Genomic DNA, 20525 nt, shown 5'->3' with positions numbered 1-20525 from the left:
CTCAGATGATGAGCTCTCTACGCGTTGCATCAGAAATGAAGCAGCTTGCCTGCCCCTCTTGTGATCCTCTTTGACTTGGGTAGAAATCCAAAGATGGTCACATTCTGCATGGGGTTTCCTTATTGCGGGGTGGGGTGGGGTGGGAGCGCATTGTCTGTGGCAATGCAAGTGTGCAGCCTTCTTCCTGCATGCATTACTTTGCACAGTGCATGTAGAACATCTAATGTATGTGAGCTGCATACTTGTATTTCTCGGTGGGCAAGTGTTTAAAAACTAAGTAAAAGCTAGTGCTCTTTTAACAAAAGCTAGTTAAAAACAAACAAACATGTCCAGTAGCAACCTGTTCTTACTCAAAGTGGCTGCAAATCAGCAACTATAGTCACAGAAATTAGCAAATTGTACATCTTTCTAAGGAAAGCACTGCATTAATGCATGATTTAAAAAGGATTTGAGAAATGTTTTTCTTTAATTAAAATGCAGTTCTGAGTGACTGAATCTTCCAGTTTCAGCCACTGCATTTGCCAAGGAACAAGCTGGAAAATGGAACTGGTATCAGTCAGGGGGTCCAGATTATTCCAGAGATTAGCTGGAGATTGGGGGAGGGGGCTCTAGGGAACAATGCACTGGTGGTACCCAGCAGATACAATTTCTTCTGAAACCTTCACGACTAAAGCTAAACAGAAGACTGATCTGTTTTCTCGTTGTTTATGTTTCTTGGGCTTCTTAATGCAATACTAACTCTCATTTAGCCAAGAAGTCAGTATGCTTTATCATTATGCCTATGTAACCATAAGTGCAACTTTTAAAACCTGCAAAGACCTTAAACAGTCAGGATTGAATTTACATACACTGAAATAATTCCATTTCAGTTCAGTGACTTATTAGAAGAAGACTTCACTTTTATAGTTAAGAGAAGTATTAACCATGTTGTTGGCTCTCTTCAGCAGATATTACTGTCAATTTAATGCAACTATTAGTTAGCTGATTATTCTGAGATCGGTTCTTCCATTAGTGTAGAATTCTGGGGCATATGCAGACAGCTCTGGACCACCATCTACTTAACTCAGAGCAGTTACTTTGATTTCAGGAGAGCTGTTGATGAGCGAAGGCTCACCTTGTACCTAAGAACCCTTCTTGCCTGTTCTGCTTGAAAGAAGCCTGAGTAACCATTATAGTCTCCTACAAAAATCTAAATATTAGCCCAATACGCTTTTTCACAGAGCGATCTAGCTATCATCCCTAATAATCCCTTTCTGCTGAGGGATGTAGTTCTACCTGTGCATCAGTCATGCTGAGGAACTTTATCTTTTTATGGGGTCAAATGAACAAATTCTTAGGGAGGTGGCTTGATTCTGCCTCTTCCATCTTCTTGCCTTTCAGTGCCCAGCATGCTCTGATTTCAAATCTCAGTTGATTAATTTTCCTAAAACCATACATGGTGATTGGTACCAGTTCCATTTTGTTGCAGTTAAGTTATTTTTATATTTCATTTCTCATTTAATAATTGATATCTGGAATAATCAGCAGCTCTCTTCTCATTTATTTTCTCATATTTTTATTCCAGGATTTGCCTCTGAAGCAGGGAGTGTCTGCATTAAAAATGACCTGTAGTTCTCTGCTTCATAGGTTAGAAACTTATTTTAATACTTTGTGGCTAAGCACAGTCCCATCTTTTCCAAAAATTTCAGAAGCCGAATGATTGGCATTGAATGTGGCCTAAAAGCATACGTCTTGCATTGGGGTTTCTGTCGTTTTAGATAAAATGGCTTAAACTAATAGTCCAGCCGAGGCAATAAAAGTGCCCTTGTTTGTTTGCATCCTTTGTATGACTTCAAGGATATATATTTTAATTTTTATTTTTTTAAAAAAAAAGGCTGATTGCCACACACACAAAAATTGAAAGTACCATTTGGATACTTTTTCTGAATACTTCTGTGTTGCTTAAGCTCTGTTTAAATTCCAAAACAAGCCAAATTCTAAAACATTTATTTGGGGAAAAAATAAGTTCACCAATCACATTATTTCAAAGGGACTGCTATAGCCAGCACAGTTGGAATCATGTACCCTGTATTTACTTCTGAATTGTACACCGCAGATGCTTCTTCAGCTCCCTCCTCTTCCTCCATGGGCGGTGCTTGCAGCTCCTTTACCACCTCTTCCAGTCCCACCATTTACTCTACCTCAGTCACTGACAGCAAAGCTATGCAAGTGGAGAGCTGCTCCTCAGCCATGGGGGTAAGTAACCGAGGGGTAAGTGACAAGCAGTTAACCAATAACACAGTCCAGCCGCAGCAGCAGCAGCAGCAGCAGCAGCAGCAACAGTCCACACCGAAGAGGCACACGGTCCTGTACATCTCGCCACCACCGGAGGATTTGCTGGACAACAGTCGGATGTCCTGCCAGGATGAGGGGTGCGGATTGGAGTCTGAGCAAAGCTGCAGTATGTGGATGGAGGATTCCCCCTCCAACTTCAGTAACATGAGCACCACTTCCTACAATGATAACACTGAGGTGCCGCGTAAATCACGTAAACGAAATCCAAAGCAGAGGCCGGGGATCAAACGGCGAGATTGTGAAGAATCGACCATGGATATCTTTGATGCTGACAGTGCCAAAGCGCCTCATTATGTCCTTTCTCAGCTCAGCACGGACAGCAAAAGCAACCTGAAAGCAGGAAATGGGTTGGTATCTGCCTTTATGTTCTATCAACATATATTAAAAAAACAAAAACATTACCTTGACTTTTCCCTAGAGTTCAGCTCAGGTTCTCACCCAGAAATACAGGAGAGTTGATATGTGGAACTAAGTTCAATGGTTTCTTATACTAAAATGCAAGGTACACATTTGTGGTATTAGAATATGTTCTAGGCCAATTTAGCAGCCATTGAACTAATCAGACCTGGAACAGTTGTCCAGCACTTCCTTATGGAACCTGATTAGTGGATAGAAAGTTTTCCAGTAAAACCATGTTTTAAAAAAATTCCTGAAGCTGAGATCGGCTCCGCTGTGTCTTCTTCAACAGTGGCATACAAACTGTTTGTGAGGATCTAAGTCTGCACTTCTCCTTCTTCTGTTTTGCTCTCTCCATCAATTAAAGGCAGCTGATACTGTTCTTATTATATTAACACTTACTAAAATGTTAAGATACGCTAAACCAAATTTGTGTTCCGTGTCACTTCAGTTCTGTATTTGATTTTTCAGAAATAAATCTCTAATCTTGTTTGCTGTGTGCTTCTCGGTTGTGTGCATGTGTGTTGTCTGTAGCCATGCGTGGGTGGTGGCTTCTCATCTCTTCCACTTCACACTCTTCACTTAATTGCATTTCAATTTAGAAACAATGTCTTGGATCCAAGGATCCCACTATGTGAACAGAAGGCACTGTCGCTTACATGGGGGTATGTCAGTTGGTTATTCCTCCCCCCCTTCTGGAGCCCCACATCCCTAAAAAGCAGACTTCAGAAGACTGCAGTCCCCTCCGTTCAGGTGCTGGGGAGTTGCCTGCAAAATCAGCAACACCCCGCACCTGCCATATGAAGAGCTTTCTGCTCATGTACAGGGGAATCTTTCAATCCACACATTGTCCACTGGTTTACAATACTGTTACTTCTTGTGGCTCATAATCAAACAGTGGGCTTATTTTACATTCTGTATGTGTGGTATGTTCTCATATTTAAACTTGGGTTGGTGAATATTAACTGATGTGGGGGAGGGAAGCACTTTCCTATCTAAAAGAAAAGCACCTTCAGTTTGTGTTTTCTGTGTTATTCCAGTTCCATAATTAAAATATCACTTTGCAAAAGTATATTATAAGAAACTCTCCTGAGTGGTGTTGTTTTCTTTTTTTAAAAATCCTGCCGAAGGGCATTTGCAGATATGACGGGGGTAAGCTTTTCCATGAAACCTGATCTGTAATCCTGTTCTCCCCACATAAATGGAATTAAAGGAAAATGTTCTGCTTCAAGGTAGCCTTGCCCAATGCTGCATCATGAGAACTGGTTTAGGGCTTCCCAGGCCCCTGGTCAGATGCTTTAGTGCACATCCAAGAATGCAAGGAGGAAGGCAGGTGCTTTTGTCCACAAACCTGCGGTACTCAGGAGCAGTCAAGTATTCAGACAACACAACCTGTCCTTGTCATCCGAGCAAGCCGGTGGGGACCTGTACAAACTGAAGCTCTTTGCAGTATTAGAGAATAATGAAATAGCCTTCCTGATCTTGAAGTTAAAGCCCTCGGAGCAAACTCTTATGCTCTCAGGTGACTGCACCATAATTAGAGTTGACGAAGAAAAGGTTGGGAGTTGGGTCTTTATAACCCCAACGATATGGGTGACCCTCTTGTTCATGATTTATCAAAAATGTCCATGCAGTCAGGCCAGACAGTCTTTTCTGGGTACCTTGGAATGGCCAAAAACAATGTACTTTGGAGGGCTTCTTCAAACAGATTTTAATTATGGAACTGACCATCCAATGCAGTTTCCAGACAACACTTCTGGTACAACGCTGAGCTCTGTTGCATGTATTACTTCTGTTATAGCAGACATAGCAAAAAAGAGACGGTTCTAAATGAATAAATCTACCTCATCTGTCACCATATAGCGCCTGTAAACTTGAACTGCTGCAAGGTCAGGAGCAAAGTAAGCGTGAAGCCTGCCTTTCCTTTTAGCATGGAAATATATCGCTTCACCTTGGATGCTACACAGAATGTACATTAGCAACAGCAGCTAGATGGTGTTTTGACTCATTTACTTCTGAAAAGAGCAGAGGCTCCTTCCTCCGTGTTGCTAAGTAGAAACACGCTTAACTGGGTCAGTCTATGAGTAATTTTTGTTACATCCAAACCAATGTAATAAAACATGTTACGTTCTATAATATTTTTTCAGCCTGGTGAGATGAACAGGCAGTACTTTTCCTTCTATTATGTTTGTTTTAAAGAGAAAATGTAGGCACAAGGAAGCTTATTTAAGTGCCATTGGCTTTGGTAGGAAGGCTAGCCCTCCCCCCCCCCCCGGTGGAATTACTGGGAAGTTCCAAGTGCTGCTGGAAGGGGTCCACTATATATAAAGGGGGGGGGAATGCACTGTGAAGCAGATGTAATCTTTGTTAGATCCGAAATAAGTGATATCCAGCGATCGTGTTTTCTGTGATATGGCTGAAACGTTCATAGTATGAATAGTTTTGTCACAGTATAGTAATTAAAGGGTCTAAAATACATACATGATATGTTTGTGGCCTAACTATGCCCATTTCAAAACTCACATTTCACTTAAAGGACAGAGGTTTTAATATTCCATGTTTAACGTGTGAGTTCTGCTCAGCCATATGTGTTTATTTACATAATTAGTGTCTAGGGAAATTTCTGTAAACATGCAATAACCACTGTTCATTCGAAATGGTCACAACTAGTGAGGAAAAGCGTGGCAAACAATTCAAGGATGGCTGTCATCTCATGCCAGCTGGCTGGATGTATGCAGGTACTGTTGCCTATGCCACGTATACGTTTCCCCCCTCACATTTAGTACTAAAACAAGTTTAAAGGGGCTTCAGTTTCAGGCTGTGTTCTTTAGTTGCAGTGATTTAATTTCTGTTGTGTGGGAGGGCATCACACTTCTTCCCCCTCTGTATTTCTTTGCTGTCTGTATACTGGCTCTGTGGTTTTAAATAGGCCCATTTAGAACTATGGCCCCAGTCTGTGTGTGTCTCTCCCCCACCCCTGGCCAGGCTTTGCTTGCTTTTGGAGGAAAGCCTCTGGTAACATGTCCACTGGTCTGCTTTCACACCTCAGAACATCAGAAGCCCCGAAAGCAACCGGAGGGAAGAAGAGCCCTATGTTATGTGGTCAGTACCCTGGTAAAAGCGAGGGCAAGGAGCTGAAGATAGTTGTGCAGCCGGAGACTCAGCACAGAGCTCGCTACTTAACGGAGGGAAGCCGGGGCTCAGTGAAAGACCGAACGCAGCAAGGATTCCCCACGGTCAAGGTACGCCAGGCCTGGAGGGGGCAGGGTGAGGGGAGAACTAAAAGGGTGCTGGCGCTGGTCAGCTCTTGAGTCCTAGGCAGGACTGGGTTTTGGTCCTCCAGATCTTCATGGGTTTCGCTGCTGTGGCAAATCATTCCGCCTGGCCATGTGATGTCATTCAATATTGACCTTGTCATTTTCAGTGTTAAATGGCACAAAATTAGAATTTGTGTATATAATTCCATATTTCTCAGGGATGTGGCTATTTTGTTGTTTGGAGAGCAGAGAACTGGGTGTTTCTTGGCTAAGCACAGGGGAGCCTTTCTTGCTGGGTGGAGGATGTGTAAATATAGACCAATAGCTGCTCTCAGCTCTTAACGTTTAAATGAATGCACAGAGCACTGTCTGTGAGGCAGCTCACCGGGAACCAAGCGAACTGCCGTGTGCTCATGTATGCCACTGCCTCAGGAAAGGCATGAGGAAGCCCTCAAGGGCACTGCTGAAACTGAACGGGCCCTGTGCCTGCAATGGCACCTGGAGTCTGAATTGTAAAATATTGTGGATTTTTAGCTTGGAGGAAGGGCAGCCTTCTGGGAGGTCGTCTTACAGCTCCGTAATGCACCTAGGAAATGCTACGTGGTACTAAGCCATTTGAACCCATCCTTGCTCTGTCAGGGTGAGGAACTTGTGGCCCTCCAGACTACAACTCCCATCGTTCCTCAGCCATGCTGGCTGAGATGGATGGGAATTTGTGGATGTTGCACATATAATACAACAAAAGGTAGTGGGAATTCATATTTGGGGGGGGGGGTAGGGGAGTTGGCTTATAGTGATTTTTTTTGGCTGCATAGTGACTTTTTTTCCTGAGAGATTATAAAGCGTTTTGCTTAACAGTATAGCAGAGATTTTGTGGGTTGTTTTTTTTTAATGACTTGTTTTGATTTGTACCTCACCTTTCCACCAAGAAAATGATGCTCAAGGTGGCTGTTTAGCTGTTTAAAGAATATCTTAACAACTGGAATTGTTTAGGACTTTGCGATAATGTTTCTGTGTAATGCTTACCCTGTTTAAAAAGTCCATTCCTCTCCAAAGTATTCTGTTGAAAATGCCCTCATGTCTGAAGGGACTTTGGATTCATAATACAATAAACACAATAAAATTGTGATGAAAGGCTTTCAATTTGAGAATAAAGTATAGGTTTGTGAATGTGGTAAAAGGGACAACATACTGCACATCAAGTTTTAACACCCAGCTAGGGATCCAGTTCAAAAATATCCTTGTATTGTCAGCGTTTGCAAGTTAGTTGCACTGCCTGTTGTAGTCCGTTAACTCTTGTGTGCTTATTTTTTGGTTCCAGCTGGAAGGTCATAATGAGCCTGTGACACTACAGGTGTTTGTGGGGAATGACTCTGGTCGGGTGAAGCCTCATGGATTCTATCAGGCCTGCAGGGTTACAGGAAGAAACACCACGCCCTGCAAAGAGGTGGACATAGAAGGCACCACAGTCATTGAGGTGGGCTTGGATCCCAGCAACAACATGACCCTGGCGTAAGTCACTGTTTGTACATCCAATTGGTAGTACCTTCTTGGATCTGGCATTTCGAAATGCACAGAGAATGGAATAAATGTGGAGATCCTGGAATACATGTGGATTATTTGCTGCGCACTGGCCACAGTCAAGAGCTCTGTGGGGCTCTGGCTGGCACATTCTGCTTATGGCACAATAAGGGTGATAACACTCAACCACAGAAGTACTTAGAAATGTAAAAAAGACGCAATGTATTAGAGATGTGAGTGATATTAGATATATATATATATATATATATATATATATATATTAGAGATGTGAGTCACGCATTCCCCTCCCCACCTCTGCACGCAGTTGTGAGGAGGAACTCGGAAGCTTTGGCTTCTGGGTTAACTACAACTTGCCACCTTGTCTGGATCCAAAAGTATGGACAATATTCACTACGGTTAGTTTAAGCAAGCACATTTTAGAATCCATAGTTTGCAGTGGGCTTGTTTGAAGTTAACCATATTTAATGCTAATCATGGTCTGTTGCCCTGGATGAAATGACAAGCCACAGTTAGCTGGAAAAAGGGGCGTGTGCACAAGCCCAGGAGAGGAGGCGAGGCTTATTAATGTCTCACTAAACCATGGCTCAGCATGACATCCCAATGGAGCCACTGCGTTCTTGTCTGAACTAACTTAGTTTGTAATACAGATAATGGTAGGTTTTCCTTCCCAGCAGTTTTCTCTCTTGCTTAGGCAGGCGTGTTATCCACAAGAAAAAAAGTGTTTTCATGTTTCCACCCCGCAACTTGGATGATGTGCTTTTGGGTAAACAGCTATAGCTGACAGCTAGGAGATATTGTAGGCGGAGGGCAAAAATATGCTTTCTCAGTTCACCTGACACTTTGGAACCTGCCGTTGAGCTGGCTCTGGACTTATCAGTGGTCGGAAGCCTAGACACAGGCATCAGCTGTGTTCTTGCCAAAAGGCCCTTTAACTAGGCTGCTATCTGAAGCTAGCAAAGTATTATATGATGAGGTACTCGCTCAGTGCTGGCTCTGAGTTGGTCACTCTTCTGAAGCACGGAACAATGCAGCCTTTCAGCAAGCCGAGAGCTCTAGTAAACAGTGGCTGCCATGCGGAGCGCTGTGCTTGTGTGCTTGGAAGTTGTGGATGGCTTGTGACCTGGTAAATCTCATCTACTGTAACAATTAATCTGGATGTTGATTCCATCCCTAAACTGGATCAACCTTTTAATTTAAAAACTGCTATGATCTAGCGACTGGATAGCATACTAAAGGCTAAGAAGAGACCTTTGTTCAAGTCTTGTTTCAGCTGTTAGTCCAAGTTGGGGGTGGGTGTGTTTGAGCTTTGCCTCATCTCTGGAACTTGGCTCTTTGTCTGTGAAGAATAGTCACCTACTTCACATCAGCCTTTTTGTGAAGGTCACTGTTAAGAACTGCCCATTTCCTGCTTTGATCACGGGTGGGGTTTGGGGTTATGGAATAAACCTGCACTTTAAGCTCCTATTTATTTTGACATGGCTAGTATGTCCCACTGACTCAAGGCAAGAGGCAGAGGTTTCCCTGAGTTCTACCCTCATGTCAGCTTTGGATTTTGGCAGGTGCCCGAGGAACACTAAGTACAGCAGCATTCCTCCCCCCTCTGTAACATATGAAATAAAAATTCTGCAGTCAGCTTCCTCTTCCCGCATGGTGAGATATTAAGGCTCTTGCCACTTTGGGGGCCTTGCACATCTCTCTGGGTGGGAGGTGGGTGGAGGAGGATTCAGAATGTATGTATATATTATGGATGTTAAAGGTAATCATTTGAATTGAAAAAACATGTTTAGCAATTTAAAAGCTGGTCTCTTCAACACTTTTCTGTGTCAATTTCTGTGTTTGCTTTTAAAAGAGAGAGAGAGAGAGATGTAAAATAACCTCCGAATAGTGACTGATGGCTCCAGTGATGAGCATTCAGCCAGCCAGCATAATTGGGTTGCCCAGATTACTTCTCTGATCTGTTGCCTGAAGTGCTGCTGCCATCTTCTGTTTTCTCTGAAGGCGGCCTTTTTTGTTGGTGGCTGTTGACAGCATTTTGCCTCCTGGTGTGTTTAAATGCCTTTGCCAACTCTTTCTGAATATATCTTAAGTAGGTAGGATTACTGCTTTTAGTAAATTGGGGAGGTGGGAATTATCTGGTCTTTTCAATCTCCCCCAAATATATTTGGAAGTATCGTAACCTACTGCAAATTGCTTATTTCTGGAAACAGTGGAAGATTCTTGGCTCTTACTTTTATCTGGAACAATTGTACATCACCATGTGACTAGTTTAAACTTTCTTCTTCCTTTCAAATGGCATTTACTATCCTACCAAAGAAATCTGATGGTGTGCAATATTTTAAGAGCCTCCTGTTGTCCTTTGATTGGTCAGCACTGTCTTCCAAGTGCAGCTGCTATTGTTAGAGGCACATTGGGTGGAAGCCAATAACTTTGTTGAAATGATCTTTTCCTGGGTTTATTGTTTCCATAGTTAAGCTTAATGTCCATTTTATCTAGTATGAATAATATGCAAAGTGATGGACTGTCATTCCCTTAAACACACTCTTGAGGCAAGTTGCTGTATTCCCCTTTTTATTGGTGGAAAAAGTAATGCTGAAATTAAATTGCCCAAAGTTAGGCAGGGTTTGTCTGCCTGAGCAGGGATTTTAATACACGCTCCTCCCCAATTCAGTTCTATTGCTTGATCTTCTGGGTGATGACCCTGGCTCTGTGATAGTAGCTGCTGGAGTACATTGAGGTGAGATGAACATCCTCTGGCTGTTTCCATTATCTTTGCACATGCAGCTGTGGCTCTGTTCAGCAATTCTGGGTTAAAAAGCCAACTATTTCCTAGAAGGCCTAGGAATCTCTGTGCTTTCCATATGCAGGCAGGAATTAAATGGCTAACCTGAAGGCAAAAAATTCATGACCCACTTGAAGGCAAGTCAGGTTGGTAACTGTAATCTTGTGTTGCTAGGGTGGACTGTGTTGGAATATTAAAGCTGAGGAACGCAGATGTTGAAGCTCGAATAGGCATCGCTGGTTCCAAGAAAAAAAGCACTCGGGCCAGGCTTGTGTTCCGCGTTAACATCCCTCGGAAGGATGGCTCCACTCTGACCCTGCAGACGCCGTCCTCGCCCATTTTGTGCAGTGAGTCCCCTTGGTTGTTGAGCTGTTCCGTGTCTCCGTTTTATCCCATTACAGAAGTTTGTGTTTTAAAAACAAAACAGAATAATCGAACCAAAGAAACCAGACGTTTAATGAAACACATTGCTGAGAGAATCAATTATGTGTTTTCAGTGAAATGAACAACAAAACATGGGTAAACCAAGCTTTGCTACTGCACTAGTACATCAGCTCAGAACCAAATTCTATTCTGATAAACTACTGTATGTTCAAGTTAACCTTCCATTTTTACTCCAGGGTGGTGATGGTGGTAAAGATGTTGGGATACACCACTGCATTAATGTAGAGGATGTGTGTGATTGGGTTTATGATGAATTAATTATTGCATTTCTATACCGCCCAATAGCCGAAGCTCTCTGGGCAGTTCACAAAAACTGATGCTAAATACTTTACCTAAAACGATATTTAAATACCACAATATATTCCTGGCAGGCATCTCTTGGATTACACACTGGGTAGAAGCCTTAAGCAACCACCTGAGATGCATTTAGAGATTTCCCAAATCGCAAACCATTTTAAAGTCCCAACCCATTGATATGTATTGTAAAGACCCCTTTGCTACACACAAATATATATGGCAATCAGTTGATTTTTGGAACGTCTTACACTAGCCCATTTGCCAACCAGAAAATCAGTGCCATTTCACTTTGGTTTCGCTTCATGGTGAGGGATGTCAGCACGTCCTAGTAGATTGCAGTCCTGCACCAGCTCCTAGAGGATTTGTGTTGTGCTTCTCTCAGATGAAAGAAGACCGGGGTGTATTTTATTTAAACCTGGAATGAGCTTTGCCCCAGCAGAAGCTTTGCAAGTAATGTTCGGTTTCCCCATAGGCTGTGCTAGCCAAAGGATTAGTGCACTGTGGTCCTCTTGGGGAGTGTTGCTCACTGGTGCCTGCTTTCACTTAAAAGCTCCTCTTCCTTTCAATGTGTAGCTCAGCCAGCAGGTGTACCAGAAATCCTAAAGAAGAGCCTGCACAGTTGCTCAGTGAAAGGAGAAGAGGAAGTATTTCTGATTGGCAAAAACTTTTTGAAAGGAACAAAAGTGATCTTCCAAGAGAACATGTCTGGTGAGTACCAGAGCTTGCATGCCTAGGCTGAATAAGGGGAGGCTACTGTGGATGGAGTCAGGCTAAGGTTGGCCCCTGTGGGCAGCCAAGGAGTCACCTGCTCCTCGACAACCTCGTTGGGGCAAAATAAGCTTAGCCGAACATGTGCAGTGACTCTCCACTCTTTTGCTCTTGAACAGACGAAAGCTCTTGGAAAGCAGAAGCGGAAATTGACATGGAGCTGTTTCATCAGGTATTTTTTAGGGGCCAGAGATATCTAGATAGACCTTTCCTGTTCATAGAGGGGATATGCGGTTTGTTATGTATTCTTGAAGATATTACTTGTTAAGATAAGAACTACAGACATTTTACTCCCAAGCCAAATAGATAAATTTGTTCTGAAAGCAGTCTTCATATGGCTGAACTTTTTGTCTGAAAGCCATGTGGCCAATATGCTGAATCAATAGAGCAAATAATTGAACAAAAATAATACTTGACAAAGTTGGTATTTTTTGTTGTTGTTACCCACAGATCAGCTATTTCCCTCCCCATTGCAGAACTTTGCTGCTCTCCCTCACTCCTCACCTCTTAGTCTTGAACTGCAAAATTGTTCTGCATTCCCCAACTTCTGCAGCCCAGGGAACCACACCCGAGAGCCTCAGCTTTGTGCTCGGGCGAACGTCAGTCACCTAATAACTGTGTAGATTTTTCAGCGCAGACCTCAGTTCCCTGAATGTGATCTTTACCCTTTATGAACAGACTTTATAGCATTATCAATCAGTGAAGAATAAAGTTGGTAAAATCTTTACACCCCTTCAATCTTTTTTGGGTTCAGAATCATCTAATTGTGAAGGTGCCCCCATATCATGACCTGCAAATAACGACGCCTGTTTCCGTGGGGATCTATGTGGTGACCAACGCTGGGAGATCGCACGACGTACAGCCATTTACATACACTCCGGACACATGTATGTAAAAAGCAACGAACTGTCGTGAGGGCCCTGGAAAGTACTTCTGTGGAACCTTTCTTGACTTCAGCTTCTGAGACTCTTGGAGAAGCTGCGGAAGAAAGCAAAATGGTTGGGTGGGCAGCACCTCTCGCCCTCCCTGACGGGCAGGGGCATAGGAGTGGGCCGCAGACCCTTTGGGAGGGGGGTGAGTTTGGGGCTACCCCACGTCACAAGGGCCTGTGTCAGCCTTCCTCAACTCTGGTGCCCTCCAGATGTGTTGAACAGCAATGACTGGGAATGATAGACATTGCAGTCCAGCACATCTGTGGGCTTCAAATTGAGGAAGGCTGGCCAGTGTTAATGAAACTTTGTTGCTGTCAGTTGCGTTTTGACCTGGAAACCTGTAGCTAGATTTCCCCCCCCCCTTGAAAATGGGGGGTGGGGTGGGGAGTAGGGAGAGAAACATTTTAAGGCTTCCTTCTCTTGCAGAAAAAGGCTTTGCTTTACGCCTGTTTTTAAGTTGGTGATGTCTTTTGTATCGACAGCTGGTACTCTGAGTGTCAACGTGAAGCAGGAAATAGCCAGTCCGACACAGCCCTGCTCTTTTGATGAAGCAATCAAAGGTATTTTGATTGAAGCAATCAATCTGTGGTATTAAATTACTTGAGTTTGAACTTGCACCAGAAAGGGACTTCATAAAACTATATTGTGATCACATACATTAAGAGAATGCTGAACTTCCTTCAAGAGCATATCTTCTCTCCATGTGCACTTAACATTTTTTTGGGGGGGGGGAAATAAATAAATTAGCATTGCTCTGGATGACAAAATGCCCCAGAGTTCTTAGCTGAAGCATGAAGCTGCTCCAGATTACCTGTTAAGGCATTTCATGGACAGGGTAATATAAGACTTTTACCATTATCGAAAACCTCACCATTCAAAACACAGGATTATGGGATTAGTTGTTGAACAATCAATTCTTCACAGTACCTGTAGTATTGCTGTTTTCTTCAACATTCTTTGTGTACTGCAAAGACTTATTTATTTATTTATTGCATTTCTATACCGCCCAATAGCTGAAGCTCTCTGGGCGGTTTACAAAATTAAGACAATTCAAGTATAAAACAACAGTATAAAACCATAATATAAAATACAATATAAAAGCACAACCAAGATAAAAGACTTGCCCTATTTGTATATGTGGCCTTATTTGTTAAAACAAATTGTGCCCTGAAGCTAATTAAATTTCAGATCAAGAAGGAGTGTGATGGAAGTGGAGCAGCATAACTAGTAGAGTCAAGCGTTTGGCAAGTCCCCAGGCTTGCAGCTGAACGCCGTCTAGCAAAGCAGTCCCGGGCCATTTCCAGCCAGCTAGGAACATCAGAAGCTCCTTTATACTGAGCCAGACCGCCAGTCTGCCTAGCTCGGAACTGTCTATACGGACTGGAAGCAGCTACACAGGGTGGCAGGCGGGCTTTCCCAGCCCTACCTGGAGAGGCCAGGGACTTAATTTGGGGGCCTTCAGTTGCTCCACCATTGTGCTACGATCCTTCTCCAGGCTGCTGGCTGAATGTTCTACATTTGAGTGTTTTCTAGAAGGCTAGAGGCATGTCTAGGGCATGTTCTTTCTCCCATTAGAGCCCACCCCTTTGCCTGGCTAACACTTTTTTTACCAGTTTAATTGTGTAAGTTGGGAAACAATGAAGTTTGTGGTGCCAAAGTGGCTGATAAAGGTGGCTGGGGGGGCGGGGGGGCTTGTTCGTTGGTTTGTTTTGCTCTGCATTGTGTCCAATATCTCCCTCTAGCTCCCTCTTCGTTCCTTAAACCCTTTGCCATCAGTTTGAGCTCTTGCTGATCACAAGCTTGCAAGATTATATTTCTCGTTCTCATTTCATCCTTTCTCTTTTCCTTGTATCAGTCCTGCATTCTTGCAGTTTAATCTGCTGCGCTTGTTCTTTGTCAGCCATGGTGAAGTGCTGATGCCTTTGACCCCCGTTCCTGACGCTAAACATTTGGCTCCAGCCTCTGGTGCTCATGACGGCAGGCTGTAATCTTGCACATGTTATTTGCACGATTATTTCCGTGGCTGACTGTTCTTCAGCTGAAGAAAGGTCCCTGGAAAATGCTTGCTGTTTCCTTTACAGTCTTGTTTTACTGCCTTCTACCTGTTACTTGCATGCCTTACTATAAGAAACAGATACTTTTGGGAAAGAACTGATAGCGGAACAAAACAGAATGGAGGCAATTTATTTATTTATTTATTACATTTTTATACCGCCCAATAGCCGAAGCTCTCTGGGCGGTTCACAAAAATTAAAACCAAAATAAAACAACCCACAGGTTAAAAACACAAATACAAAATACAGTATAAAAAGCACAACCAGGATAAAACCACGCAGCAAAATTGATATAAGATTAAAATACAGAGTTAGAACAGTAAGATTTAAATTTAAGTTAAATTAGGTGTTAAAATACTGAGAGAATAAAAAGGTCTTCAGCTGGCGATGAAAAGAGTACAGTGTAGGCTCCAGGCGGACCTCTCTGGGGAGCTCATTCCACAGCCGGGGTGCCAGTTGGTTGGCCACTGTGTGAACAGAATTATTATTATTATTATTATTATTATTATTATTATTATTATTATTATTATTATTATTATTTACATCAGACTAGAGGAGGAGGAGAATTATTTACATTACTATACCTCACCATAGCTGAAGCTCTCTGAGCAGTTTACAAAGATTAAGAACAATATGCAAAATTTAAAAACATTAAAAAACAACAACACAACAGACACAGAGACACATCTGAATACAACTTTGAGCAATCAGCCAAACTGTAAAAGAAATCCGGGATCAATGATCCAGCACAGCTCTTCTTATGTTCTGTATATTCAGAAATGTGTTATAGCCTTACTTTAGACTCCCATTTCTTGAGAGAAGAGAGAGAGCCCTAGCGACGGATCCTTCCCTTTCTCTTTCTCTCTCTCTCTCTCTCTCTCTGCCTTTGCACTGTGAGTCACAGCCTCTTCTGGCCATCTTTCAGGACTGCATTAATTTTGTATTTGTTATCTGTTACAGCGAACGTGAGTGGCTGTAACCTGGACAAGGTAAATATTCTTCCCAGTGCCTTGATAACTCCACTCAGGCCAAGCAGTGTCATTAAGAGTGAAGATGCTGCTCCAATGGAGCTCGCAGCTGAAAAAAGATCTCCGATCTTTAACGTAAGTGGAACGTTGACCAATGGTTTGGATTTCCTGAGAGAATTTATTTATTTATTTACAGCATTTATATCCCACCCTTGAGCCAAAAAGGCTACCAGAGCAGTTTACAAAGATAAGGAGGGCGATAGTCCCCTGCCCTCAGGCCTTCTATCTGAATGTAAGACACAGCGCACAAGGAATAAGGGGGAGGGAGGGAGGGAGGGAGGGAGGGAGGATTTATAGGATTCAAACTGTTTTTGAAGCCTATTTAAGAGATAGTGATGGTGGCAGTTTACTTCCTCTTTCCATCCAACTCACAGGACAGTTGTTTAGAGTTTATTAAAAATGGAATTTTGACATTTTCCACTGCACTTAAACAACGGAGTTTTAGCGTGTTTGTTTGGCATACTAAGTTTAGTTTTGTTTACTACATGTATGTCTGAGTTTCTGAGCTGTAAAAATATCTGCAAGTTTTTTTCTAATAGCCAAAAGTAGTTGAATTGAAATATTTTATTTTGGGGCTGGAGGAATCCAAAACTGCCCTTACTGAAAATTCTACACTCCAGGGAGAACATTTGCATTAGGCTGAAGTATGTCCGTGTCTCGCCTAGCTGTATTCACTTTTGTCCAGCCAAGGAAATGTGCTATTTCATTGCCTAATGGACAAATAACTAAGTGTCCAAATGCACACAAACAACCATCAGAGCTAAAAGATAATCGCCTAAACAGGCCTGTATTGCAACTTGCTTTGTGTTATTAAGAAGTCTGGTCTTGGTTTCTTTTTGGTATAATACTAGATACATTTTAGTTGCCAAGTGCCACTTATCCCAGTTTTCCAGTCCTCCATGGCAATAAATACTGATCGTGTTATCCATATTCACCTGGCTGTTGTGTAACTTGCGTTAAACAGACACTCTTCCTTTTCTTTTTTTAATGGCGCTTTGGTCTCTCGTAGACCAGTGCCTTCGTGGTTGCAAGGGACTAATCCTGGAGAAGCACGAATGCATTCTTTCCATGCTTTCTGCCTTCAGCTTGAAGGTAGTTCTGTCGAGTCGTAATTGCAAGCTCACTCTTGCGCTGTCTTGTGACTGTGTGTGTTTCTCTTCAGGCATCCGGTGTCGCCGGGCCGTCTCAAGCCACCTTGGAGACCAGCATGTCTAGCATATTGGGGAATGGCGCTTTCTCCTCAACCGCTTCTCATTTAGCTTCAGAGAGCGAAACGCAGCAGCTGCCGCCAAAGGCGTATACTCCAGAGACAATGCCCAGCCTCCAGACCCAGGACATCGCGCAGCCTGGTAGCTTCCCAGCAGCCTCCGCTCCCAGCCAGCTGCAGAACAGCGACACCTTGTTGCAGCAGGCCTCCCAGTTCTCCTCACGAGAGCCCCAGCCCAGAGAGGCGTTGCAGCCAGACAGCGCAGTCATGGCTCTGTCCCAGCTGACAGAGGCATCCCAACAGCAGTCGCCGCTCCAAGAGTCAGCGCAAGCGTTGCAGCAGCAGATGTCATCAAACATGTTCTCGTCGGCCAGCGGGGTGAGTCAGCTCCAGAACACGATCCAGCAACTGCAAGCGGGGAACTTCCAGTCCAGCGCTGCCAGCAGCAACAGCAGGAGCGTAGACTTGGTCCAGCAGGTCCTGGAAGCGCAGCAGCAGTTGTCGTCTGTCTTGTTTTCTGGATCCGACAACGAGGACGTTCAGGAGCAGCTTAACGTAGAGATTTTCCAGCAGGTCAGCCAAATCCAAAATGGAGTCAACCGGGGAATGTTTTCCTCCTCTGACACGGTCCACCCAAGGGCTGAAGACCTTCTCTCTGGCAGAACCGAGAACGTCCACCCGCAGCCTGAAAGTTCTTTAGCCAGCCAGCAGCAGCAGCAGCAGCAGCAGCAAGCCATGGAGACTTCTGCAGCCATGGTGATTGAGATTCAGCAAGGTCTCTGCCAGGCAGCCAGCCAGTTGCAGTCAGAGCTGTTCTCCTCCTCCTCTGCAGGAAACGGGAACATCCAGCAGTCCCCTGTGTACCGACAAGCTTCCCACATGATGGGCGGGCTGTCGACCAGTGAAGACATGCAGATGCAGTGCGAGTTATTCTCTCCCACCAGCGTTTCTGGCAGTGAAGCTGCTACTCCGTCCCAGCAGCAGCAGCAGCAGCAGCAGCAGCAGCAGGTGCCTAGCAACGGACCGCCTATGTTCCAGTCTTCAGGCTCCGCCGAAGGCAAAGACGCTTCAGGTCAAGCGAAACAGATTCAGAGCACTGTCTTTCAGGCCATGGTCCAAATGCAGCACAGCGGGGACAGTCAGGCGCAGGTCAGCCTTTTCTCTTCCTCGGAGAACATGATGGCCACGGTGCAGGGCAGTGGAGCCCAGCAGCAGGGCGGGAGCCTCTTCCAGCAGAGCGGCGGGGAGATGATGTCTCTCCAGCCCGGAAGCTTCTTGCAGCAGGCTCCCCACTCGCAGGCTCAGCTTTTCCACACCCAGAGCCCCATTGGAGATGCCCAGAACATCTCCCAGGAGACGCCCAGCTCTCTCTTCCACAGCCAGAGCGCCGCCTCTTCCTCGGAACAGCTGCAGCCGCCGATGTTCCACTCCCAGAGCGCCATGGGGGTTGTTCCGGACCAGCAGGCAGGCAACTTGTTTCTTCCCCAGAACTCGATGAGTGGCTCGGTCACACAGGAGGAGCAGATGCCCTTCTTTACCACCCAGAATTCCATGTCTTCGCTGCAGGCTTCTGCTAACGCTGAGCAACAGTCCTCGTTCCAGCAGCAGCAGCAGCAGCAGCAGCAGCAGCAGACTCCGCTCTCGCACCTCCAGAGCCCGATGCTTACCCAAGAGCAGCCCCCACCCCCACAGCAGAGCTTGTTCCAGGCGCAAGTGCCCCTAGGTCCCCTCCCTCCTTCAGCGGTGCCTCCAAGCCAGCAAGGCACCATGTTCCAGTCCCCTCATTCCTTGGTGGCTCTTCAGAACAGCACCTCTAGCCAAGAGCAGCAGCAGCAGCAGCAGCAGAACATGAGGTTCAGCAGCCAGAATGCCCTCGGCCCAATGACACCCCAGGAGCAGAACATGATGTTCGGCTCCAATCCCAACCCGATGGCTGGCCAAGAACAGCAGCAGCAGCAGCAGCAGCAGCAGCAGCAGCAGCAGAGCCAGTCCCTGTTCCACCCCCAGAGCAGCCTGGCACCAATGAATCAGGATCAGCAGCCCATGCAGTTCCAGAACCAGAGCCCAGGCTCCACCCCAGCTGAGCCCCAGCAGCAACCCGCCTTATTCCACAGCTCCCCCCAGATCCAGCTGGTCCAAGGTTCCCCCAGCTCTCAGGAGCAGCCGGTCACCCTCTTCATATCGTCGGCTTCCATGTCTGCTTTGCAGAACAGCATGAGCCAGCAAGAGTTGCAGCAGCAGCAGCAGCAGCAGCCCCCGCTCTACTCTTCACAGAACAGCATGCCTGGCATCCAGGGGGCTGCGTCGCCCCCCCAACAGCAGCAGCAGCAGCAGGCAACTATGTTCCACAATGCACCTGGAGGTGGCTCCATCAACCAGCTGCAGAACTCCTCGGCTTCATCTCGGCAGACTTCTGGGATATTCCTCTTCGGCATTCAAGACAGTAAGTTTTAAGCAGAGAGCCCAGGCTTGACATCGGCTTCAGTGGTAGATGAGGGCTTTTGCTAAAAGGGCTTTAACAAAGTCCCTCGCCAAAGACTCCTGACCAAATTTAGCAGTCATGGAATTAGAGGAGGAGGAACTTTGGGATCAAGTAAGCGGTTAAAGGACAGAAAGCAGAGAGTAGGGGGGGGGGGGGGAAACAATGGCAAGGATGCGAACTGTGGGGTCCTACAGGGATCTGCATTGGGACCAATGCTTTTCACACTTCTTCATAAAGGATCTGGAATTAGGAGTAAGCAGTGAGGTGGCCAAATTTGCTGATAACAAATAATTTAGGGTGGTTAAAACAAAAACAAACTGGGAGAATGGGTATCAAAATGGCAAATCTGGTTCATGTAAACGAAAGTGACGCACGTTGGGGCAAAAGAATCCCAACTTCATGTATAAACTGATGGGATCAGAGCTAGCGGTGACAGACCGATGACAGAAAACCTCTGCATGATGTGGTGGGTAGAGGAAGCAGTGGGGAGTGGTTTTTAGGCAATCACAGTGGCAAATGAGCCAAAAGACTTGTCATGAACGAGCGTTTTCTTTCTGCCAGCAGGGTCTGGCATCTTTCTCCTAGTTCCTTGGGACACCAGCACTCGCATCTTAAATTTCTCAGAGAAAAAGCTCTGTAGGGACTTGGTAGGTCAGCCTTCTGTGACTTGTTGCCCTCCAGATGTGTTGTACTACAACTCCCAGCAGCCCGCAGACATAACTGGAGGGTACCAGGTTGGGGAAGACTGCTGTATATGTTTCAGAGACCTGTGCAATGTGAACTGGAATTGGCTCCTCTGACTCAGTTCACACAACACACCCAGTTCAATCCACAATGAACCGCAGCACGTGCCAGGCAATGTTTTGAATATACCACCTCTGATTGGGGGGTGGCTGTGCTATGCACACCTGGCCCACGTGTGTTATTTGAAGGTTAAACAACTCTCTCATAAGCCTCAGATTGTTGTAGGATTTAACCCTCAAATAACCCAGGGTGCTCAAGTTC

General features: G+C 45.0%; 1 protein-coding gene across 3 annotated transcripts in view; it reads left to right on the top strand.

Annotated features, from left to right (window-relative positions):
- NFAT5 (nuclear factor of activated T cells 5) overlaps nucleotides 1-20525 on the top strand; it is a 46816-nt gene that overhangs the window by 23243 nt on the left and 3048 nt on the right. For 2 of the 3 annotated variants that reach the window (XM_063141450.1, XM_063141451.1), the window contains exons 2-12: nucleotides 1565-1626; nucleotides 2096-2681; nucleotides 5780-5972; nucleotides 7309-7499; nucleotides 10483-10655; nucleotides 11623-11757; nucleotides 11937-11989; nucleotides 12572-12704; nucleotides 13232-13309; nucleotides 15764-15906; nucleotides 16994-19481. In XM_063141450.1, coding sequence (XP_062997520.1) covers nucleotides 2125-2681; nucleotides 5780-5972; nucleotides 7309-7499; nucleotides 10483-10655; nucleotides 11623-11757; nucleotides 11937-11989; nucleotides 12572-12704; nucleotides 13232-13309; nucleotides 15764-15906; nucleotides 16994-19481 — 4144 coding nt within the window. In that variant the 5' untranslated portion in view covers nucleotides 1565-1626; nucleotides 2096-2124. The remainder of the gene's footprint in view (nucleotides 1-1564; nucleotides 1627-2095; nucleotides 2682-5779; nucleotides 5973-7308; nucleotides 7500-10482; nucleotides 10656-11622; nucleotides 11758-11936; nucleotides 11990-12571; nucleotides 12705-13231; nucleotides 13310-15763; nucleotides 15907-16993; nucleotides 19482-20525) is intronic. The other variant, XM_063141449.1, reaches the window with a different exon arrangement.

Source organism: Elgaria multicarinata, chromosome 14, assembly GCF_023053635.1.
Source record: "Elgaria multicarinata webbii isolate HBS135686 ecotype San Diego chromosome 14, rElgMul1.1.pri, whole genome shotgun sequence".
NCBI lineage: Eukaryota > Metazoa > Chordata > Lepidosauria > Squamata > Anguidae > Elgaria > Elgaria multicarinata.
The sequence above is the reverse complement of the archived record's forward strand: the minus strand, read 5'-3'. Positions and strand labels throughout refer to the sequence as shown.